The sequence below is a fragment of the Anas acuta genome, chromosome 24 (assembly GCF_963932015.1).
Source record: "Anas acuta chromosome 24, bAnaAcu1.1, whole genome shotgun sequence".
Taxonomy (NCBI): domain Eukaryota; kingdom Metazoa; phylum Chordata; class Aves; order Anseriformes; family Anatidae; genus Anas; species Anas acuta.
Genome location: NC_089002.1, coordinates 3,618,441 through 3,643,071, shown reverse-complemented (window position 1 = coordinate 3,643,071; position 24,631 = coordinate 3,618,441). Strand labels below are relative to the sequence as shown.

General features: G+C 46.7%; 1 protein-coding gene and 1 non-coding gene across 7 annotated transcripts; one reads left to right on the top strand and one right to left on the bottom strand.

Annotated features, from left to right (window-relative positions):
* Positions 1–4: 4 nt before the first annotated feature.
* Positions 5–77, bottom strand: TRNAK-UUU (transfer RNA lysine (anticodon UUU)). The gene has a single exon. It is a non-coding gene; the product is annotated as a tRNA-Lys (tRNA).
* Positions 78–361: 284 nt separating this feature from the next.
* Positions 362–24,437, top strand: MDM4 (MDM4 regulator of p53). 6 transcript variants are annotated; one of them, XM_068660328.1, is made up of 11 exons: positions 362–520; positions 6,140–6,246; positions 8,767–8,841; positions 10,345–10,478; positions 10,881–10,930; positions 13,750–13,811; positions 14,559–14,655; positions 16,035–16,195; positions 16,755–16,889; positions 17,682–17,765; positions 18,625–24,437. In XM_068660328.1, exons 2-11 carry the CDS (start codon positions 6,172–6,174, stop codon positions 19,177–19,179), a joined length of 1,428 nt encoding a protein of 475 aa, XP_068516429.1. In that variant the 5' UTR covers positions 362–520; positions 6,140–6,171; the 3' UTR covers positions 19,180–24,437. The 6 variants fall into 6 exon arrangements, with proteins under 6 accessions (XP_068516429.1, XP_068516434.1, XP_068516432.1 ...); XM_068660333.1 differs by lacking the exon at positions 362–520 and adding an exon at positions 1,286–1,626; XM_068660331.1 differs by lacking the exon at positions 362–520 and adding an exon at positions 1,647–1,671.
* The last annotated feature ends 194 nt before the right edge of the window (positions 24,438–24,631 follow it).

Here is a 24,631-nt window from a genome sequence, read left to right as displayed (position 1 = left end):
GCACCGCCCGAACAGGGACTTGAACCCTGGACCCTCAGATTAAAAGTCTGATGCTCTACCGACTGAGCTATCCGGGCTCTGGGCTCCCAAGGCCGGGGCCGCCCTTATCAGCGTGCTGCCCCGCTCGGGGGCTGCATTCAGGGAACCGGGGGGGGGCTGCAGGGGGCTGGGGGGGGTCCGTGGGGGGCTCGGAGAAGCCGGGGAGGGGCAGGGGGCGGCGGCGAGGCGGGGAGGGGAGGGGAGGCCCCGGGCCCCTCATGGCGCCGCGCTGCCCTCAGCACGGTCCTCCAAGGCTGGAGGGGGGCGGGGGGGGGGGGGGGGGTCCACTCTAGGCCACACTTCCGGCGCGCTCTATGGTACGGCCCCGCCGGGCCGGAAGTGGCCGCGCCGCCATGTTGGCTGCGAGGGGAAGCGGCGGGCGGCCGCGGCGCTAAGATGGAGGCGGGGAGCCCGCGGGGGGCCTAGGGGGAAACCCCCACCCCTGAGGGGGGCGGCCCGGGGCCCATGGGGATGCTCTAGGGTGAGCTGAGCCGCCGGGGGAGCGGGGTTGGGGTTGGGAGCGGGATTGGCGTTGGGATTAGGGTTGGGGTTGGGACTGGGATTGGGATTGGGATTAGGATTGGGATTGGGATTGGGAGCGCTTTTGGGGTTGGGATTTGGGGCTCCGGGACCAGGTCGTGGGCAGCGGAGCCGTGGCCGTGCGGCATCCCCCGGGCGCTGCGCCTTGGGGGGGGGGAAGGGAGGGGTGTTACTGGAAGGAGGGGGTAAAGCTCGGGATTTGTGGGTGAAAATCAAGTTTCTGACCCAAAATCGGAGCTGTCCCTTTGCAATCCTGTCCCTGTGGCAGCATTCAGTGCGTTGTGGGGGTCTACAACGGTTCTCGGGGTGTTCTGAGGTCTCGGCCTTCATGAGGTGGCCCCGAGCGCTGTGTCGGTGCCCCTCACAGACCCCCAAACTTTTTATTCAAAAATTCAGCCTTATTCTGCACAATTCCGGACCCGTGGTGTGTGGGCAGCTGGTGCTTAAACCACCTGTCCCGGCAGCACAAGGAGCTGTGCCAAGTGTGTCTGTGCCAGGCCCTCCCATGGCAGCCCCAGCCCGGGTTGCTGTGCTGCCAAATTTAATATTTTGGAGCAGCACAATGCGCCCAAACCACAAAATGAAGCTCTTTGGAGCTGCCTGTGCCGTGCCTCATCTCTCACCCCACGATTTACCCTTAAACACTGCTTTTCCAGGGTGAAGCACCACCAGGGGCTGTCCCAGTGTGGTGCTGCTGAGAGCCGTGGTAACAAGGAATTAATTTCAGAGAGGCATTAATAACCCAGAGATCAGGGGTGTAAAGCCCTGCAGTTATTGCACCCGAGGGGCTGTAAAAGGTGAGCCTTTTTTTTTAGGATGGGCGGTTCTGCTGGCTGTGGGCAGTGCAGAGCTGCTGAGGGTTGCAGTGCTCGCATCAGAGGTGAAGAATTTAAATTTAATCAAGTCCTTGATAGGATCAGGTTGAGGGAAGAGCTGTTTTGGAGAAAGAACAGCAAGCGGGATCAAAAGGGGACTTGGAACATAGACGGCTGTTGAAATTTGGATTTACACCCACCCTGGTACTCGTTCGTGTCACGTCTCCAGCAGGTGGGTTGGGCGCAGGCACTGCGCTGCCCAACAGGAGGCTGAGAGGTAAATGAGGTGAATAAGGTGAACGAGGAGGTCAGAATTTGGGTACAGAGCACCCGGGTCTTCAGGGACGAGCTCTGGGCTTTGTGTGGCAGCCGGGCTTCCAGGAGGGCGCTGACGTGTTCAGCGACTCTTCTAGGAGCAGGGCAAAAACCCCCAGATGTTCAGCTGCAGTCAAATGTCAGACGGCTGGTTCTGCTGAAGATGTGGTTAAAATAAGGGCTTTTCTCGCTTTTCACTACTGCTAAGATTACTGGCTTCAGTTTCACTCCTCCTGAAAAATTAATGTCAGCTTTTAATGGCTTTTTTTTTTAAATGGCTTAAAAATTAATGTCAGCTTTGTGGCAGGACGGTTAGCACGCTCCGGTTAGCCCTCACCTGGTGAAGAAGCAGCTTTTTTAACTCTCTGACTTGCTTCCCCTCTGTGCTTAAATGGTGATGTTGATTTGCCATCCCCTTATGAAAGCAGCCCAAGGAAAAGCCCGATTTAAGATATTAAAATAGAGATAAATGGAAACAACAACACGAGCGTGGGGCTGGAGCTGCTGCCGGATTCCAGCCATCGCCAGCAACAGCCACTGTCAGCAGCAGCTGATTTAGGGAGATTTGCAGAGCCCTTGGCCAGCATTCCTTTTTAATTGAAACAATCAGTTTTGTTTTCCTCCCGCTTAACTGGTTTTGCAATAAAAGGGCCTTGCATAACATTTGTACTCTGAGAAGTGCTAACATCTGTCACAGGTTGGCTGCTTTCGGCGCCTCGTTGGCAGAGCTGGAGGTAGCAGCACGCAGTGCAGGGCAGATGCAGCGTGTCAGCAGCATAACCCGGGGCAGGAGAAATTCAGAGTTGTTACATCTGCTGTGTGAGCTCTGGAGTTGATTCCAGAACAGTTTCCAAAAAGGAGCTCTTTAAAACGAGCGTTTTGGCTAGTTGTTAAAAGCTGGAGCTCTGCCTTCAGTGATGCGTTGCGGGGCTTCTCCGTGGTGAAATCGGGTTTTTCTCAGGGTACTTTTCCTAATTAAATGCCAAGTCAGCCTCCAGACAACGAATCGGAGCACTCGACTAAGAGCAGGACAGTGAAAATTGAAGCCAAGCAGGCCGTAAAGCACAAAACCCCTTCAAATCCAGTAATCCATGCCCCAGCTCTCCCTCCTCCTGCTGCCACCTCCCAGCCTGCGGCCCCCAGGTAGCCCTGGGACCGGCTCACGGAGACAAATCCCTCCGAGGTGGCCCTGGAGGGGCACCTTGCAGCTCTCCCAGAGGAATTTTGATGCACTCAGGTGAGAATTAGGGCCCGGAGAAGGGCTGAAGATGTGAGCGAGGCTCACAGGGAGGAGTCATGGTGCTGAGAAAGGTGAGCAGAGCTGGCAGACACAAAGCTCCCAGGGCCTCGCACTGATAGGAACAAACCTAATTAACTGTGACTCAATTGTCAGATCAGTGCTTGTCTAAAGCTTCCCCTGTGGGGCTTCTCTTTCCACGATACTGTACACGAGACTGCAAGCTTGTTTTCTGGAGCAATTACAGCGCTTGAAAGCAGGAAGGATGCTGCTGGCTGGGGACAGCCCTTCAGAGCAGAGTGTAAGGAAGGTGTTAGTGAGGCTGCGGGGACACCGAGCGGGATAACGCCTGCTGTATGCTCCTTGCTGCTGCCCCCACTTTGCACAGAAGCTGCAGAGTGCGTCAGTCTGGCATGAAAGACACAGAAATGAGCCGAATTAGAAATCTATTCTCAGCTTTACAGATGTGGCTGCCAAGAAATGCCCACGCACACAGCTTGCAGCAGCTTCTGGGGCCGTTAGCTACGATCTTCTCTCTCAACCCTGCCTTCCACAAGAGTTCTGATCTCTTTCAGGAACTTTTACTCACAGCACGGGCAGGCTGTGCTCATCCCTGTAGCCTGCAATGCCCATATAAAGCATTTGAGGGGAAAAATCCTTGCTTGGTGACTCTTCTGTGATTCATGGGTTCTTCCAAGCCTTCAGGCTGCTCCAGAGTGGTTTTGTTACACGGCTCCAGAGCTGTGGAGGGGAGCAGCGCTGAGCCCTCTGCTGCTTCCTTCAGATGACTGAAAATTAATTTGAAAGCTTCCAGCATTGTAGGGTAAGCGTTTGGCATGAAATCAGTGGGACAATACAGTTCCTGGGGAAGTTGGGTAGGACTGCAGCAGGGGGCTGGACAGTTCTCTAGGAACTGGCAGCATTTCTCCTCCTGGCCAGCCTGAGCAGGGCATCGGGGAGGTTTTCTGTCCGGGCAAGGCAACCAGGGGCTGCCTCTGTGAATCTTGTGGGTGTTTGCAGCCTGGACATGTCCCAGGACTTGCTAGGTAGCCTAATTAGAAGTTAAAAGGAGTCTGATGTTCCAAGGCGGTGCTGAGGCTCTAACCTGCTAACAAATCCCCTTTGTAGGGGCTGGAGGCGAGGCGCCAGCTCACCTGCCTCTACTAAAAGCAGCACCGGAGCACTTCAAGTCTTTTTTTCTGCCTTACCCTGGGGCAGCAGAGTCCCCTTCCAGGAAGGCAGGGTGGGGGGAACTCCACGCTTCTTTGCCTGCCCTTCACACCTCCTGCAGCCGCCCCTGATGCATTTAACAGCCAGCTGCGGCCAGCAGAGGGGCAGGGGCTGGCTCTGAGCTGCTCCCAGCACAGGGACTCGCAGGAGCAGAGGCACAGAGGGGACGTGGAGCCGAGAAGCTCACGGTGGGTAAGTTCAGCTGTGGCTCCCACAGAGTTCGTGGCAGGGGGTAAGTTGCCAGCTTGCAAGGAACTGAAGACAGCAGCGACTTCAGCTCTTCAGCCAGTTATTTCTGGTTGTGCCTAGATCTGCTTGCTGTCAGCGTGGTTTACCAAGCTTGGATTTGACACACGTTTATCGGGCTTTAAGCATTTAGAGATGCCTCATCTTCAGGAAGGATTTTATCCCCAGCAGTGCTTATTTCGGGGAAATGCAATGGTATAAGAAATATCAGAAGCCTCTTAGTAAATTAGTGCTTGTTCCTTAATGAACGGGGCAGTGGGAGGGTTAGGGTGTGAATGTGTGATACTGCCCATCAACTTGAACGTGTTTTGAAACTAAGTTTTGTGAACCGAAGTATTTGCAGTGCCTGCTAGATAAGTGTCCAGCTTGTTTTGTCTCAGCCGGAGATGTTTTTACATTCCTCAGGCACAAGCCTGCTTGTTTTGCTCATGTTCACCTCTGAATGTAGCTGAGCATCCGACTCCGTCTTCCCTAAGCAAGGAAGACTCATCTCCTGTCTCTCAGGAGTCTCGTGGCAGCAAACCTAAGATATTTCTTTGGAAGAAACGAATTTTTTTGGCTTCAGATTTTTAAATTAAATTATGGCAAGGGTTAAAAGCTGGCACCTCTGCCAGAATCCACAGACTAAACTTTCCTAAAGCTGCAGCTGCGTGGGCAAGCTCAGGAGCCGGGCTTTGCTTTGTAGTTCATCTCCCACTAGCCTTAAATGTACCCGTGTGAGCAAGAGTCAGTTGCAGGACTTCCTTCATGGTGCCTGTAAAAAATGTGAGTAGATTAGTGTCAAAAGGCAGAATTTATTGTGCCCTGTTCCAGGGAAGCAGAACGGCTTTGCTTCAGCAATAAATCCGCGTGCTGTAGGGCGGAGACGACGCTGTGTGAAATAAGAGGTCAGGACTTGGGTTCCTTCTCCAGCGGGTTCGGTTTACTCTGTCCCCACGTGCAGCTAATTAACGCTGTCCTTTCTCTGTAAGGATGAAGGTTTTGAACCTACTTTGTGTGGGACAGATCGGGCTGGATGGTGTCGAGAACATGAGTCATTGCAGATCGCTCTGCATATGAAGCTGCCGGCCTGGGGTGGATGCTGAAACTGATAGGGCTGCGAATTCAAATCGCTGCAGGACTTCCCCTTTTGTTCCTTTCCAGGAAAGGATCATTTCACCCGCCCAGCCAGCGGTGCTGGTGGAATTGTTAACTTGTGGCCTGCATCTCCTCGCTCTGGATGGAGGCTGCAGCAGCTTTCGCGGGTTTTCATCTCTTAAAAAGCAGGCGGGGAACGTGCTAATCATTGCCATCAGCCCTGGCTGCTCAGGGCTTTGCTCTTCTGGGAGGATTTCCCTTGGGGTTGCTGTGACTCAGCTCCTGTTTCCCCCACCCTCTGACTCAAAGATTTCAATGTACTACACTCACTAACAGCATGGCAGAGACTGGTGCTTCCCTTGAGCCGGCAGGTCCAGGTTCCTCGCCAATTCCTTAGAGGGGCAGAGCAGCAGCAGCCCCAAGTCCCTGCAGCTCTGTCCCAGTTTGCTGTTTGCAGCCAGGACGGGGCACAGCAGGTCTGTGGTAGGAGAGCAGGTGAGGGGGCACAGCAACGTTTAGGATATGCAGGCAGGGCTATTTTTGAAACGCAGATTTCCTGAAACTTCTAAGAAGTGGAAGTGATTAAACCCCAAGAGCAGGTTTCGCAGCTTAACTGGGACGTGAAACTTCTCGTTTATAGGTCTGTGCCACAAACAGCTCATCACTGCCACCATGACATCTTCAAGCTCTGCCCAGCATCCAGCAGCTGAGGATGCCTGCAGAATCACTCTTGGACAAGCTAACCAGGTAATCATCTCCCCTACTTACCTTCATTGCTTTCCTCTCACTAAAACTCCCACTTCTTCCATCAAATCAAAGCTCTTTAATGCCGTTTAAGTAAGAAGAGCTTAGCCTGATGGAGTAGGGCTTTTATCCTGAAGATTTCTGTTGCTTTGACTACCAGATCAGAGATTTAGGAGTATTTTCAAGGGCAGAAAAATAGACAAAGCAGTTAACGTGGGCTGTACAAGCGATGGCATGATGCACGTTTTCATGCAGGACCTGCACTTAGAAAAATTCTCTGTAGAACATTTCTCCTAGTGCTAGACTATGTGACAGTGGTGTTGGAGCATCGTAATGGTGCTGTGTTGAACTTTGCTCAGGCAGCAAGGCATCCCCAGGCCTTTTTTGGAGTTGCTTAGGTAAGTGGCAAGCACAGCACCCATCCTTATTGCCTATTCTTAGAGCAGCCCTGGAACAAAAAGGTAGCTGAAGCTTCAAGCCAAGGCCAACGGGCAAGTGCATAGTTTGGGGGAGCCTGGCTCTGACCCGGTATGTTGGCAGCCCAAAGAAATATTTGTAGTGTAAACAGCAGCTAGAGAAAGCTGGTCTAAAGCGAGGTGTTTCTCCAAGACTGGCATCCCACCTGCCAGAGCCACTTCATTGGGAAAAAAACTGGCTCTACAATATGAAAGGAGGGGGCAGGAATGAAAACGAGCTGAGAGGAAGTTAGAAGATCTTCCCATCTGAGGCTTAATTTAGGAGTTTTGAAACATAGCCAAGTCCTGGGCAGAATTCATATGTATGAATATTTATTCCAATCAGTGCTCAAAAAAATACATAAATAGGCTGGGGTATTATTACCAAAATATTGATTGTCAACACTCAGATTCCAGACTAACGCTTTGATTTTGGCTGTACTGTGATTAATGAGGGCCCCTTCTAAACGGATCAAGTGAACTGGGTTATTTCTTTAATAAGAAAGATATGAAGAGTTATTTCAAAATCTATTTGAGACTGGTCATTAGAGAAATGAATGAATGCAAATACATAATTTCATCTTATTGAAAACTAAGTGCTGATACGTGCAATTACTTGTGTTGTGCTCAGCTTTTTCCTGGTGAAGAAGCTGTCTTAGAAAGGCTTGTGGCTGGACATGAGTTGCTCTGAGCTTGAAAATGCATCCAACAGTTACAGTAACGAGAACACAGACCAGATACACTCACAGCAGAAATGTTTAAACGGTGGAACAAATGCTTTGCCAATATCACCTTCGATAGCCGAGGGACAAATTAATTTGTGTGATGAGCACCCAAACCCCTCCTCTCCTTACCTTCTGCAGGACAATGGTGGTGCAGCTAGAGCTGGCTGTTGAGGAAATAAATGCAGGGCTGTAAGCAGACTGTTCACATCAGGCAGGAAAGGTGTTAGAGTTGCATTTATAAAGGCAGAAAGGAGGGGTGTGTGCATGAGGCCCACCTCACACTGATCGCTGAAGTCCTTTACTAGCAGAAATTACATGCCTTGAGAGCTTAGGTCTTGTCAAAGTGTAGGGGAAACAGCAACGAACATCGTGTGCTGAGGGTTGGACATTCTGCCCAGTGCCAGATTGAAACATCTCGCTGTGTTAGCATCTGGGAGACAAAGGAGAGCAGAGCAAGAGGTTCAGTGTGGGAAACGTACGCATTAGCATACAATATTGTACACAATTACGTGGCATTCAGCTTCCAGGCAGAACAGTGAGGGCTTTCTGACATTTTGTAGGAACACAAGGCGTGGATCCAGGGGGTGATGCTCTCCTAAGAATTGTTAGAATTCTTGTGGAGTAGATGAAGTAGTGGTGCGGGGGAAGGAGCTATTTAAAACTTGCTGTTTTGCATAGCATCATCTGTCTCCTCTGCTACTCAAAGTGGCTGGGGTGTGTGGGTGAAACCTAAAGAGGTGGTGGTGCAGTTGCATTGTTCCTGGGATTCTTTGAATTTCGTGTAGTAAAGGCTTTGGTTGATGATTGAGGGCCACAGAAAATACACGTCCTGATCCTTGGTGTTAATTAACCGTCCATGCTCCTGAATGTGTGACTCAGTGCTTTGGTTAGTCACTGCCCAGGCCTCCATACCATGGGTCTGAGTTTCCGATCTTTCCTCACATGATGAATGACATCAAAGTTAATTGGACAATGGGAGTGATTAAAGCCTTTGGAGCAGTCTGCCCAAATTCCAGAGCTTTTTTTTTTTTTTTGTCTTGCACTTGAGTCAGAATGATTGTGCTGATTTCCAGTCCTTCTAACTTCTTTTTTTTAAGCATTGTCCATGCAGATGACTTGTAAAAGAGTACCAGCCCTCAGCAAATTAGCCTGAGGCAAGCGGTGTTTCCCATGATCTCCAATTCATCCCCCAGTTGTTATCTCTGGGCTTGGTGTGCCAAACTTCCACAGGTTTAGCAGCTTGGGCTTGTGAGCTGTGGTAGGCAGGCATGCCAGGGCAACGTGCTTTCTCTCAGGGCACTGCTTCTTCTCCTTCTAACAAAAATCCCTGCTTTGCGTTTTAGGTGCGACCCAAACTGCCACTTCTGAAGATTCTGCAGGCTGCAGGTGCCCAAGGAGAAACCTTCACGCTGAAAGAGGTGGGCTCAGTTTCCAGGCACTGAAACTCTGCCTGTCCCTGGTCGCTTGGCAGATGGCCCTTGGGGAAGGGCTGGGGCTGGCTCTTGATTCTTCTGTGCTTGGAAGCCCTACCTGCAAAACAGGGATACCATACCCAGAGGGCTGCTGCGATTTGATTGATTGTTAATTGTCCTGAGAGCCTTTGAAGGAATTGGGAATGGAGTGTGAAATAAAATCAAAAACCTCTTTAAAGAGAGGAAAGATGGGATAGATAGTCACATACCTGAGAGGGCGTAGGATTCAATTGTCTTGCTGTCTGCTCAGTGCATGAAAGCCTTAAAAATTGGATTCTAGTTGATATTTTTCTTTTAAGTTTTCTTTGAAATAGCTTGTCAGCTAAACCTGAGAGACCCTGTGAATTCATTTATTTTAAGATTAAAATGCAATATATGTACAAGATTAAAAAAATGACACCGACTGTGATTTACAAGAGTAGCCTGTCTGCAAAGAATTAAATGCAGTGGTTTTTCATTATGAATGTGTCAAATATTCCTGCAGAGCCCTGTGACTTATTTTAAACACTTATGCATTTAAATAACTTATTTAGCTTCTAAAAAGTTTTGGAAAAACAAATTGAATGGTTTAAATGGGGGGAGTTGAGTATTAAATGCATGTTGCTCGTATGGATTAACATTTTAACTCCACTAAGTCAGTTTTTCTGCAGTGAATGGCATCCTGTTAGCATAGTTTTGGTGGCATTTGCTGTCATTCAGGATGTCACTTTGGTGGGTAATGGGGGATGGATCCTTGCCTATATTGTGCTTAACTTTTTTCACCTTTTTTTCTTCTTGTCCTGTGGATTCCTCACTGTAACTGGTAGTGTCTGGTAGCTCTCACAGGATGTTTTCTCTCCATGCTTTGTGATACTGATGCTCGCGTTTTTGCATCTTGCAAGCTGTCTCCTCAGGAATGACACTGCAATTGTGGCCATCCTTTAGTAGCAGCTTATACAGGTTTTAGCTGGTGATACCTTCTGCCTCCTCCCCATGCCATCCGTTCTCTTTACTCTGAGCTGTTATATTGTTCCCGCTCCCATTTCAAAGAGTGGACCTTGAATGATTTGCTACCATTCTTTCAGGGTTTTCTGTTCCAGGGACAGTTCTTGATAAGGTTGATGTGAACCTTACAGGCTCCATCCGGAGCTGTCACTGAGGGAGATGTCCCAGATAACATGATGTGTTTTTTTAGAGTGGGATAGCAGAGTGACTCTTGTTTATCCATTTTCAGCTCAGTTTTCTCTCCTGTCAAGGATTAGTAATTATAAACCTTACAGCAGTGTGTTAAAGAATAATTCTCCCTTAGTTGTGAGGCACTGATGGATGCCAGAAATGCAGAATTAGCAGGTACTGTTTGACTGACACTATGTAAGGAGGCAAGTAGCATAAACTAAAACAAACTTCCAGGGCCTTTGGTGGTTTGGTTTCAGCTGCAGACGTGGCTCATGGTATGTTCTGTGTCCACAGGTTATGCATCACCTAGGACAGTATATAATGGTGAAGCAGCTGTATGACAAAAGACAGCAACACATGGTGTACTGTGGAGGAGATCAGCTGGGAGAACTGCTGGGGCTGGAGAGCTTCTCTGTAAAAGATCCAAGGTAAGAAAAAGTGGCTGTTAACGTGATGTCTCACAGAGATTGCTGAGTCAGGAGACCCTTGGTGTCACTGTTCCCACTTACAGTCACATAAGCCTCCATGAATGCCGAGTGCCCAGCCCAGTGACTTTTTGGCTAGTTGATTTGACAAGTTCAAGTTCAGCTCCTTTGTTTTGAAGAGCCCGTTCTGAATGGTCCAGACAGCTGCTTGAAGTGACATCTCTTCCCCCCTTTTATTTCTGTGTCTTCTCAGACAGTTGGTTTCAGACTCATGCTGAAGGCTGCACCCCTCACTTTCTGAGCTAGACTTCTCTGTAGCAAGCATTTAGCTAAAGAGTGACAAAAATTGCCCTGCAGATTCCAGCATTTCTTTGCATAATAAACTATCTCCTTCTTTTTCAACAGCCCAGTCTATGAAATGTTGAAACGGAACCTGACTTCTGCTGCAATGACAGGTAGGTTTGTCACGGTATGGACAGCTATATTCAATATAGTGTTGATGTAACTTGGGTAAGTAATGATATTCAGAAAAGATGTGTTTCTGAAGTTGGAACAAGCTGCTAATGAAGGCTTTGACAAGACAATCTCTTTGAGTATGTGTCTTTTTTTGTGTGTGCACCATCAGTAGCTGTGGTATGAAATCAGTTAGCTGGTTGAGTAATACAGCTGCCTGCAACCAGTGGCCAAGCCTCAGAATGGCAGACAGACTAAATATTGCGGATGTACAAATCATCGTGGCTGAAGTGTCTCGTCCAAATGGTTATTGATTTTTCAGTCTTCCTGCAGTTTCATAGCATTCTGTGACTTCTCTCTTACCTCATTTTATGCTTTCATAGTCTTGAGAGTGAATGTAAAGAGTGCTGGAAACCTAACCTAGTTCTGCAATCCAAAGAGGTCTGGACTTTAATGAAACACTTGAACCTTTAAAGGTTGCTATTAGTTTTTCAGCTCATGAGAGAAATTATCTACATCAAAAGTCCTTCAGTCATAAGTTAAAATCTGTTCTTAACTTAATGTCAGCTGATGGCTCCCTTGCAGCCAGTTCCCACTGTACAGCTGGTCATCTTCATGTGAAAATAAACATCTCTTGAAAGCACAAATGTGCAAATCAGGAGTGAACTATACCAGGGAATTTGTGCAGCCTCGTGTCATTCTTCCTGGGGTCTCCAGGCAGATAATATGGGCTTACTTTTTCCTAAGTGCTTAGCCTGTTTGTGCAGACGGACATAAACACTAGTTCAAATTTAGAAACTGAGAAAACATGGCCCTAAACTGTTCATGTGTCTGCTTTAAGCCATATATTAGCGCCTCTGAGGTTCCCCTCCTTTCCCTGTTTATACAAAAGAACCTTCCTAAGCAGACTGTCTAAACACTTAGCTGCAGATTTACTGTGTGAGTGCAGTTTCCCTTGCTGGTGGTACCCTGGCCTTTTCCCTGTAGGCAGTGTAGGTGGAGAGCAACGGATTTCGGCAGAATGCTCTCCTCTGCTGCCCTGTTCCCTTCCACTTGGTGTGTGCGTGTGGCCCTGCACGTGTGGCTGGGTGTGCGTGTGTGCTCCAGTCGTGGTGTCACTATTTCTAATCGTGCCAAAGGAAGTACTGTTCCTTTAGTGAGATGGCCATTGAGTTTTTCTACCATGTGTGCCTGTGTGTGTGTGACCATGAAACGAAACAGGTTTGGCAGACCAGGCCTTTGGCAAATATGTAGGAAGGATGACTCCTGGTATTGTTTTTCCTTTGTTGCAATATATCAGTAGCTGAAGGTGCTGCAGGGCATAGAGGCCATTCTGTTTCATGTTGTGCAATAGCCACTTGTGTTCATTAGCCAAACCAGTGCTTGTCAGAACATCGCTTTGCAGATTATCCTGCCCGCTTCAAGTACACTTGTAGAAAGAAAAGTGACTGCAGTACATCTTGATAACGAAGATTAAGCTCTTACATAATGCTTTTTATCAGATGGTGTCCTTACATGGCAAACTTTCACTCTTAGTATGAATCACATGAGGAGGTTTCAGGAATACCTACTTCTCCTTAAGGGCATTTTACGTTCAGTTCCTGATAATATGTGGGCTTCAAAGAAAGCCTTCCAGTAAGTGGAGTGTATTTTCTTAGTGTTTAAGACTAGTACGTGTCACTTGTGAATTGTTAGAAGGGCAGTTCTTCAGCTCTTCTAATGCCACTGCAGAGACAAAGCAGTGATGGATGAGCCAATTGGCTTCTGCTTTCCTTCAGGTATCAAATAATTAGTGACTACAGAAGCTGTATGCTGAGGGAAGGGAACAAAAGAAAGCTGAACTAATGCGTGGAAGGCAAAAAATGTGGGATAGAACCATGTCATTTTGTGGTCCTGTGCTCATCACTTTATGGTCCACTTTTCTGCCTACAGGGGTAGTTTTCAGTGCTTTTGTATCAGTGCTGTGATTCATGATGTGAATCAGATTCTTTGTGTCTCCTTGGCATTCTACAGGGAGTTTTTAAACTGAAATGGGAGAAAGCAGGAGCCATCCTTGCATCTTTTGTTTTCTAGCAAGTCATCCTATTCAGAGAGTGAATTCCTAAATACAGTACGTACAAAGATTCTGTTGATTGTTCTTGCTGTTCATGTTGGCCTTTTATTAACTAGTGGGGCCAGAGCCAGCATGGTTGTCTGGATCAAACTGTAGTATGGCTACATACTCAGTTACCCAGGAAAGAGCCTGCTGTGCATGGAATTCTTAATCTAGTTCCTGTTCTGGATGCCCACACCCTTCAGAAGGATGCCTCTCTAAGCAAGTACCAAAAGCAGTAGTATTCTCAGGTATTTGTAAGAACCTTCCTTTTTCTGTTCACCTTCTTCAGTGTAGATCTGGTCCAGCCTTGAAGTTCCCACCCTCTGCTGTTGCTCTGGGTTTCTGCTTCCATGCAGTCCTTGTGTGTGTGAAGGACCTAGAGCTCACAGCCTGAGGACAGGCCGTAGGAGACAGAAGAGTTTTTCACATTGGGAAGAAGGTTCTTACATGCTGTAGTTCCATCAAGCTGCATTTGTGGGGAGGCACAGCTGTATTCCATAGGGTTTTGCCTCCATATGTGTCTAGCAAAACCCAAGGAATACTAGAGTGGTGCCTCTTTAGGAAGGAAATGGTCAGCTCTCTAAGAAAGAAAGGGCTCTGTTTCCTTAAAGGGTTACTTAGAGGTCTGCCAAGCCTGGCTCGTTGGTTGCTTGCTGAAGACCCTCTGTGTTGTGAGAATGGTTATTACCAGGGAAGGTTTTTTCTTTTGTTTTACCTGCTATCTAGATGCTGCACAGAATCTCGCAAAGGAACAGAGCGTCGATAAGCCAAGCCAAGACCAGCTGAAGGTAAACCCACTGCCTGGTGGTTTCTTTTGTTGTACAGAGTGCCCCTTCTCTGTACCTGTGCATGGTGGACTGCCAGAACTTTGTGCTGCTTGGCTGCCAGGTCCTCACCTTCCTGAAAGTTCTTGGAGTCCACAGAGCAGGGACAGAGTGACCCTTCTCTGTTCTCATCATAACAGAGTACCAGTCTCTGAGCGCGTTTCTCTGGGGTGTAGCACTTCTAGTCCTCAGTTCCTCCAGCGTGCTCTGTCTTTTCACGTCTTTCCCCCTCTCTCTCATCCCCTCTCTGAGTAGGAATTGCCAAATAGTTAAAGTTTCTAAAAAGTATGAATAGGTTTTGTGTTTAATAGGATTGTTTTTGAAGCTTTCAGGCAGAATCGGAAACCTAGGAAAAATCTTAATGTATTCTAACTTCTCTCAGGTGTATTTTGGGGTTAAGGTAATTGGTCTGGGAGGGGGCCAGAGAGTCACGAAGATCACAGTATTTCTTCATTTAAGATGGCAGCTTTTGGATTTTTGCCAGTCTTAAGATTTTTCCTGGGTTGCAAGTATATTGTTTGTGCTGATTACAGATGCATTAGCCTTCCTAAAGAGTTAACAGTGTGTATAGCTGTTGTTCAGAAACTCCTGTTTCTCTTCATGCCTTTTTGGTGTTGTACTGCAGCTGGTGACTCGGAATGGAAGTGCTACATCCCCTTGTCCCTATAAGCTCTGGTGGACTAACATCTGTTTTTTCCTTCCTTCACGCAGTTTAGCCCGCAAGAAGGTTCTGACACTGTCATCAGAGAAGGTGAAAGCAATACATCTGCTGTGTCTACCTCAGAGCACAAATGTGAGAATTATGGAGGTGAGTGCCAGCTTTTCTGTGGTGACAGTGTGTGCACGGACTTCTCCTTCCCCAGTGTGACACCTTGAGCTTTGCATCAGGCAGCTGCTGGAGGAGGGTGTTGGGAGACTAATAAAAACTTGTGAAATGCAATCTTTAAAACTCATCATTTTATGGCAAAGATTGAGAGAACTGCAAATGTCTGTCGAAGGTATTTCATGATAGACTTGTTTTCTAGCTTGGATATTTGGTCTCATAAACAAACAAACACTGAATAAAATGGCAGGTTAAGCCTCAAAAGCACATCTATCACTAAACAATGCCATCAACAATCTTACAGACCTTGCTGAAGGGTATTTTAAATGCCGAAATTATACTCCTATCTATTTATCTTCCCAAGGGACTCTCTCCTCTGATTACATAGAACACAGCCTGAGCTGTCTGCAGTCATTACCTGCAAACCAATCAGGAATCTGAATAACAATGGGATTTTTTTTTTCCTGCCCACTTTAAGTATCATACAGCTCCTTCATATTTAGACATTTCCTTTGTTTTAATGTCTGGGGATTTCTTGCTGGTTCACTCAAGGATTTCTGATGTTACAGAAACAATTTTCCTGTTTTTCCACCTTCTACTCTCAGATTATTTGTGTATCAAGGAAACTAATTTGTAAACCTAAATCATCTTTGCAAGTGTGCGTATTTCTGCATAAAATGGGAGCAGTAAATATTTTCTTGGCTGCATGTACAGAGGAGGCAGAAACAGTCCTTGTCGGTGCCTTTGAAGATCTCAGAACTGAGGAGAGATGGATTCAAGGTTATCTCGAAGCTCAAACCTCTGAGTTGAGGATCGTAGACTAAACTGCACTGGCTAAAAGGGAGGAAGCTGAAGCAGGGGGCTATGAAGAATAGATTTTTACCTTTCTGATTTGTATTTTGAGCTGGTTTGGGAATTCAGGAGCTCCCATCATCTGAAATCTGAACCAAATTCAAATCAGTCTTTTCTACATATTAAGCATTCAGGAATTTTCTCTGTGTTGACTTGGATAGAGTTCTGAAAGAAGTGTTCATGTTTGTGTATTGAGTCTTAAAATTAAGGTAACGCTAAAGAGAAACGTGCACAGTTATAGAGACACTGGGAGCTTGGGGATGCTTCTTTGACCTCTCATGGCTGTGTGGTGACTATTTTGGCAGGTTTGCTTGGGTAGATACACTGGCACAGACGTGCAGCAGATCTGACATCTCAGTACGCTTACACAAACCTCAAAGCTGTTAGCTTTATCTCTGGCTTTCAGATAGAGCACGGAAGATTTCTCAAATCAGATGGGGCCAAACTTTTCTCTGCTAGTCTCTTAAATGATGTAGGTGTGGCGTGACTTAGATTCTACTTGGCTCTTACAGACAAAGACTTAATAGAAAACCTCTCTAAAAGCAAGAAGCCTAAACTGGACCTAGTGTTTGAGGAATGGGATGTAGCTGGTCTTCCATGGTGGTTTTTAGGCAACCTCAGAAGCAATTACAAGTCCAGAAGTAATGGATCAACAGATATTCAGACTAACCAGGTGTGTAGACATTTTAAAGAGGTGAACTGTATTCTCTTCCTCTCCTCTTTCGTGTTCCAAGTAAATAATAAATTCTTGTTCCTTCTCTTCCCTTCCCACATCCCTTCAGGACTTTCAGCCTCTCCTTTCTGTGTTCCTGTCCCAGCCTTTCACATCAGGTGGTTGGTTACCTTTAGTGTTGTTAAATAAACTAGGCAATCTGTTATCCACTGGAGGTCCTTCTGCACTCCAGAGCACTGGTTGTATTGCAGGAGCTGCCCCTCTTCTGGGTGGAAAGTTGTTACACAGTGCAGATGATGGTAGCGTGGTGGCCAGCTGCTGTATGGCCAGCTAGCAAGGGGAACGAGCACAGTGCTGCTGCCAAAAAAAGGGGTGGTTTATTTGAGAGTAGTGATCTGTCCCTTTTTCTCCTAGGGGTGACTGGAGAAGCTGACCAGGGCTGAGAAGGCTGTTAGTGAGGAAAAAGGGCGAGGTGTTCACTGGCTGTGGCTGCAGTGCTGGCACTCCTGCTGCTGATACCCTGAGCTCTAAGTGGTCTCTCTCGTTTCTTCTCCAACAGGACATAGACACTGCCATTGTTTCAGATACTACTGATGACTTGTGGTTCCTCAACGAAAGTCCGTCAGATCAGACCAGTGCTGCAGTCAAAGTGGAAACAGCTGACTGCGAGGAAGTGAAAGAAGATGACAAAAAGGTACCTTTCCAAACAGCCACAGCACACATGTTCCACTGGTTGGCCTCGTTTAAGCGATTGCATGCAAAAAAAAATCCTTTTTCTCATGAAAATCCCTTGCTTTTTGTCTGTCTTCTGGTGTTACATTGACTTGAAAGGAGCTAGATTTGTAATCATCCAGAGTTTAAATTGTGTTTAGAAAAGGCTGTCACCATTCTGTACGTGATGTGATAGCTTTCGCTTGTAGTTAGTCTGTTTTTTTTTCCTCAAATGTGCATTTTCAAGGCACACAATTAATTTAAAATTACTTAAAATTGTAGCACCAACTCTACTAAATTTGTGGCCAGTATTTGAAATCTAATTTTTTCTAAAAAAGGAAGAAAATCTCAGCTTACGTTGTGCTAATGTTTTGTATAAGATGAGCTTCTTGCCTGAATCTGCTAGCTGAGCTGGTAGTAACACTAGTCACAAGAAAAATTAATCAGATTTATGTTTAAACGATTGAATTCATGTTTTCTTCCACGGAATTTAGTAGGAACACTCAGGTGTATATGCTTGCATTTGTATGACTCTTGTGTACATCAGAGAGAGATAAATCGATCACAGGAAAATACAACTGTAAAGCAGCTCAGCAACAGTTATCAACAATGTTCTGGAATAGATACAGTACATAAAACGGCTTTCCATTCACTTCTCTAAATGGATTAATTCTCATGGTGATTATGGTGTTATTTTAGTTTTACTCTACTGTGCCAGGCACATCGTAAACACAGATCCGTGCCGCAATTCTGACAGCATATCTGCTTTTCCCAGGTGACTGAGGATGCATGTTTGCATGATTTTGAGGATTCTCAGTGCTTAAGTGATGACACGGACACAGAAGCTGCAGCCTCTGAGGTAGGCATCCTTTAGGTCAGCGTTCCTTGCCTGGAGTATGCTGCAGCCCTAGCTGTAGTTAGAAAACCTCATCTTACAGCTCCTGGTTGTGGTAAGAGAATCTGGTTCATACTCGAAAAACTTGTCAGTGCAAATATCTGAGTCAGAATCAGCATTCCACTGAGTCCTGGACATCCAGGCAGGCTAGGAAGCTGTCTGTTGCTTCATTGTGGTCTTTGCCATGAGGAGAGAATCCACACCCCACCTCACCCCTCTTTTTTTTTCTTTCTCAAACAATTTGTATGGCCAAATCAGGAGGATAGTCTTTTGAGTCTTGTTTTAAGTCAGCAAACATGTCATGATAATTTTTGTAGCTGGTGACACCAACATTTTCCAGCATTATTTTCTGGTCTGCGTATGCTCAATGAATTGGGATGTCCCTAGCATTGGGCAGCTGAAACATAGCTCTGATCTTGGGCAGCTCTTGCACTTGTTTTGTGGGATAAACAAATACGCAGCTATAAGTTTTGCGGGTTCATCAGGTGCTAAATGATTAATGAGTCTGGGAGATATATTCCTAACTGATTGCAGGAGCTCTACCCTTGAATTTAGGGTGAGATACTGAAGATTCAATAAACTGCACAGCTTGAGAACGTTGTATTCTTGCAGAGTGGTGGAGGCTGGGAGAAAGGCAGTAAAATATTCCTTAGGCTTTCTGAGGTGTTGAAAATCAAAATAACAGCCATGCGTCTGCAAGCCTCGGTTATAATGTCCTCTTTTGTTGAAGCTCCTTTTCTGCTTTTCCTGTGCTGGGGAAAAGAACCGTATGCAATATCACACTAACTTGCTGCTGTTTTTGTCTGCCTCAATCGTTCTTCAGGACTGCTGGCAATGCACCAAATGCAAGAAATTTAACTCTCCAGGCAAACGGTACTGTTACCGCTGCTGGGCCCTACGGAAGGACTGGTACTCAGATTGTCCCAAACTGGCTCATTCTCTTTCTCTGTCCAACATTGATGCTATGCAAAACAAAAACGAGGATGAAGGGATAGATGTCCCGGACTGCCGAAGGACTATTTCTGCTCCAGTTGGCCAACCTAAAGACATGTTCGTGGTAGAAAACAAATTACACGTAGATCCCTGCAGCTCTATTGAGTCTTTGGATTTGGCACGAGAATGTGAAAGCAGAGAGTCCCTGTTGCATTTCACTGAACGTAAAACGGAGGAAGAAATACAGTCTTTAGAAAGTATAAAAAAATTACTGAATCCTTGCTTCTTATGTCATCACAGACCACGGGATGGGAATATTGTCCATGGAAGGACTGCTCACCTTGTGGCCTGTTTCAAGTGTGCAAAGATGTTGAAGAAAAAGAGATCACCTTGTCCAGTGTGCAGGAAAGAGATTGAGATGGTGATCAGAATCTTTATGGGATAGCTGAACCAGTTCAGGCCTTCTCTATCAAAAGATAGCACGCAGATTCTCTTGCACTCTACACAAACCCTAACTTCAGAGATCATCAGGTGAACACCAAAGAGAATTAAGATTCCAAACTGCCCATGAATCATCTGCATCAAATGAAGTAGCATCTTTTTTTTTGTCTGTTTTAATGAAACCCTGTAGGGAGCACGCAATAACCAGCATGTTGGTATCAATACCCTAGTTTTTAATGGCTTACTATGATTCTCTGTTCTGACAACTGGTCCTTGCAGGAGGCAAGTTTTGGAGAGTGTTATGACTTTGGCTGTTGGAGTGTTCTCCAGGAAGTCAAACCCTGTGCAATGCTTTTTAAGGGAGGAGTCTGGAGCTGACAAATAATATATGCAGAGTGGGTGGGGCGGGAAGATGGGAGGGGAGGGGAGGTGAAGAGGGTTCTAATTTAGAGAAGCCATTTCTCCAAGGATCAGTTCTCTTGAAGGCAATGAGAAGCAAATAATCATGTATCTTAATAAGATGTTTTTTGTTTTTGTTTTGTGTGTGTTTGTTAACTGAGGTCCTTTTGTTTCCAGACTTGAAATGAGCAGTGTCAATCTATAGCTATCTCAGGTTACATACCAGTTGGGAGTCAAGTAAGATGTTATACTGTGCCGTGTTGCTGGATTTTTTTTCACTTGTATTGATTCTTTTTTCATTTCAGTACAGTTCTATGTCAGCTGTTGTTGCTTTGTTGAAGCCTGTCCAGTGTTAGCTCAGAATCTGGCGTGCCAGCTGGGTTAAATTATAATAGCTCTTTATCACAGTGCCCATTGCAGCTTCCCCAGCTGCAGCTTCCACCATTGCTGCATTTCATCAGGCCAGTCTAGAAGATGCTCGCTCTGTGTGATGTGGCTTTACAGACAGGGTATGGGCCTTTGAGGGGGGAAAAAGTCCTGCAATGCACTGTCTATGGACTGTGCTTGGTGTTAATTTTTGAATGCTCTCCAACGATGTCCTTTCCCAGTGATTTAATGCCTCAGATCCGTTTCAGCATTTATGTTGTTCTCCGAAGTTGTCTATGGTTAGTGTACTTGTTGTTAAAGCTCACGTAAAACTTCAAAAAGGGCTATATGTTCTTAAGCTATGAGCTCATGCACTAGAAGTGTACTCAGCTCCTCCTCAGCCGACTGACTTTGCGAGGGTTTCTGCTCAGAGTATTCCCCCAAGGAGAGGAGCTGTGTTCTTCACGTGTGGAAGGCAGGTAGATGCACCCCTAAATCAGGGGTGAATTATAGGAGTGTAAAGCCTTGGGGCTCCCAGAGAATTTCCTGCAGCCACCTTGGATGCCCTGAGATCCCTGGCTAACCGGGCAGCCCTCCTCCACGCTTCTTCCAGCTTTCCCTTCTGGATTCTGGACGGCGCCGAGGAGTTTGTGGAGCCAGTGGGAGAAGACAGCGCTGTGGGAGCATGCGTTAAGCATTATTTCTGTTAGTTTTCTAGGTCATTATTTATTTTAAACATCAGGTTGGTGAGTAGTCTTGCTATCCGTTTAGTCTGGAGTTCACGATGGAGAGCCAGAGAGGCGAGGGAAGGCAGTTCTTGGCATGTTCTCCAGGGCTTTGGAGAGCCTGCGTCCGGCAGCAAGAGTGCCTTCACCTCTCTTCAGTATACAGGTGTGTGAATTCAGTACATTGTTTAGGATATAGCCTGTTTTGTCATCGTCTGTACAGTTCCCTTTCTGATCTAGGGAGTGCTCCACTCCTGGCTAAGAAATTAAAAAAAAAAAAAAAAAAAAAAAAAAAAAAAAAAAAAAACGGGGAAAAAAAAAAATAGTGCTTAGACCTTGGTGCTTCTCTTGGCTCTTTGTTTCCTACACTCCTTCTGCTGGTCCAGCCCTCACAGGTCAGGTGTGCAATGAAAGCCCCGAAACCTGCCTGGCAGAAAGTCCCAGCAGTCTCCCATGTCCGAGTTGTTGTTTTTATTGTGCAAAGATACTGGAGTAGGTGCTATCTGCAGTCACTGCCTATCACTGCCAAAAGTCAGGTCGCTCGTGTGTTTTGCGTTGTGTTGTGATTTCTTCTACACCAGCTGTTATTTAGGTTGTTGTTGTTGGCTGTTCTTTACAGTTCTCTTGTAAAAATCGGGGGATAACCTTCTGTTTGCTGCACTATCCGTACATACGTGGGAGTGGATCCGTGTGGAAAAGATTTACTTTTTGCTCCCCTAACTGAAGGGCTCTTAAATTGCAGGTGATGCACTTTAATCATGCTAAGCTCAGTGGTGTTATCTCCTCGAATCACAGAAGGGAGTTCCTGCCAGGTAGTTGCTTCCACTTTCAGGTAGTTGCTTCCCTTTTAGGAGCGTGGGTTCAGGCAGCGTGCATTGTGGCACTTCTGGATACTGTGAATCTCCCCTCACCCCAATTGCTTCTAAAAACAAAAACATTTTGCTCAAAGCAGTCGTACTGAATTGTTCAGCTCTGGCTGCACTGAAAAGCTTGTAATTTGTGTTGACCAAAAAAATGTACGGAGAGTTTAGGCTGCTGTAAGGGGTTGAATATTCGTACCAAAATCCTACTGAGATCTGTATGCAGCTTCCATTGTTAAATGAAAATTGCTGTTGTGATAAAAATCCAAATCCGCAGGATGCGTTTTGGGGTAACGACCTTCTTATCTGTGACTTCTTGTTGAGTAGAACCACGGTGTTTACAACATGCGTTTGACAAGTTCTTTATTCTTTTGAACTGAAATAGCAGTCGTCATGTCTCTCAATGTTACAGTTGATCATGCTTTTATAGAAGAATAAGCTATTGCGGCACAAGCACCTCGTGGTGAGATGGAACTGCCCACCTTGTGGCTATGCTCTGGGGCGGGGGGGGGTGGGTGGTGAGGGAAAAGGAGGGAAGAAGTACATTTTATTGCTTTAAGTATAAGGCTAAAAAAATAATTCAGCAGGAGCTGCTGTTTGTTGTTTTTTTTTTTTTTGACACTTTTGAGGAAGTGCAGGCTTGAGGTGTGAGTTGAACTATCTCAAAGCACTTGGTCGTGATATTCAATGCCGTGAGCTGTCGGCCCGGCAGTGCTACTGATTTCCTCTTCTACAGATGCCACAGCTGATGTGGGCTCTGTTCAGAACTGCGTTTTGTTGGAGCTCAGCATCTCCCTGAGATGGGCGTGAACTCAAGTTCTCTGACTACAGCCTTGCTGTCTCATCACTCCTGGCAATTTGTTTCTCGGTGAGGTTTTACTATGAAGTGCAATATGGCAGAAGTGGTCCTCGGGCAAGCATTAGCAGGCATTGCTGCGTGTCTGCTGGAAGCGTGGAGCACAGCTGTCCTGTGACTGTCAGATTAGAAAGGTCTCTGCTTCCCTGCTCCTTTCTCCAGTGACGTTGGTTGCTGCTCCTCAGGAACCTGCTGAAGTCTCCCCAGTGTGAGCACACCCAAAGTCTGGACTTCATCCACAGATACCTCCGCTTTTCACTCAGCACCGTTTAGCCCTAGAACCACCAAACTTCTTACATGGATGTTGAAACAGAGCATGGGAACCATAAGCCTCTCAGCTGTACACTGCCGCTCAGTACATTACAGTGCTCTTCGTTGCAAAACACTGCACATCATTTGCCTTCATCCCGTTTTGGCAGCCAGAGGTACCCACACAACACTCACTGCATTCGCTCCTGCAAGTCTTTCCAGTTTAAGTGCCTCTTCGCAGTTACTCCCAGTGACTGTTATTTGCTGATGCGCCCAGTGTATCAGCCTTTGCTTCAGCTGTCTGTTCAAACACCTGTGTCCATCCTCTGCTGAGCTGTATCACGGAGCCAAATTTAGCCTCACCAAAGCTGCTACGTGAATTCGAGAGCCTTTGGAGCAGCCCCCAGAGTGCTTGTTTCTTCTGGATGCTGGGTGTTTCATTGAAGACTGTTGCGAACTTTCTGCTTCTGTGCGTTATTTATTACGGTGCATGGCTGTGATGGAACCCGTGGTGCAGCTCGCCAGGGTCCTCCATCCAGTAATGATATTATATTTGCTACTGAGAAGTAGCAAAGTAAGAAGTAATGATATTATATTTGCTACTGTCCTTGCAGGACAAAAGTGGCTGTTGACAAATGGAAATGGCCTGAAAACCGAGTTTCAAAACCCACCAGGGTAGCTTGCAGTTGCCTGCTCACTCTTTGCCTGTTCCGAGCTTCATCTTCCTCCTGGAAGAAGAGAAATGTTCTCATTAGAGGCCTTCAGTGGAGGCTGGCTGCTTCGGAAGACAGCACGATTTAATGGCTGAAGAAAGGACGCAGAGCCAGGGCTCCGCTCTCCATTCTGGCTGTACTCTTGCCGTGGTGCATGAGGTGAGGAAGAAACTCCCCAAGTCCTGTGCATGCTCTGTTCAGCTGAACACCCGCAGGTCGTGTTGCAGTCCTTGAAGAGGAGGCACTGCGAGGCTGATCGTTCAAGGTCAAGGACACCCACAGGTAGTGTGAGGCTGATAAACAGCGCGTGCTTGGAACAGCTCCAGAAACAGGTTGCCTCCAGGCAGCAGCTCTCCTGCTCTGAATATCCTTCGTTGGTTATCTGTCCAAAGTGGCTGGAATTTTCCTTCGCTGCTTAGCAAATCAGTGAGACCATGCCTGTAACCGCCTGGTGGTGTCTGGCCAGCGAAATCAGAATGGTCAGCAGCCCCAGGCTGGGTTACACACCTCAGCAACTTGCTTGCACTTGTTTATGATGAATACAGGCAGCTGTTATGATTGCAGTCTTGTTTTTATGTGCTATTACCCTGGTAATGTGCATTTGCTGCCCACACACACGCACGGACACCCCGTGCCTGCCACTCGGAGCAGGTGTAGGAATCCGTAGCTGCTGAACTCTGCAATTAGCTTCAGTCCCTTACTCCTAGAAGACAGCTGCCTTTGATGATCAGTCCGTGAAGATACCTAAGGTATGAACAAACATCTTTTACCTCTGGCCAAGCTAACAAAGACTTGCTCTTCTGGCAGGAATCTTTTCCTGCCCTGTCTCACTAGCACCCTTCCCCTGCAGCCCGCCGTTCCCGAGCCAGAATCTGGATCCAAACACCCACCTGCACAGCAACCCCAATAACCAGTCTCTGTGTGTTTGCACTATTTAAAAAGGCACGTACATGTATCATGGACCTGATGACCTGTTTTTGTGTCCACAGCATAAGTCTAATTAAATGGATCGCGTTCTATGGCAATGTTGGGTTTATTTTTTCATTTGTACTGCGTTTCGGGGACAACTTTAAGTAAAGGCCTGTTACCAGTTACGTAGCCTCTGCTCTTTGTGTGCTTGCCTTCCCAGAGCCCTTCCCTCCCTCCCAGGATGTGTCTGCCTTGCAGCTGAGAGGGGAAGTTACGGTGCAAGTATTTGCCACTCCCGCTGAGGTTTGCAGATGCAGCATGAGAACAGCCCAGGTTTCATCTGTGCCAGCCTCACCACCTACTTGCTGTTTACAACCTG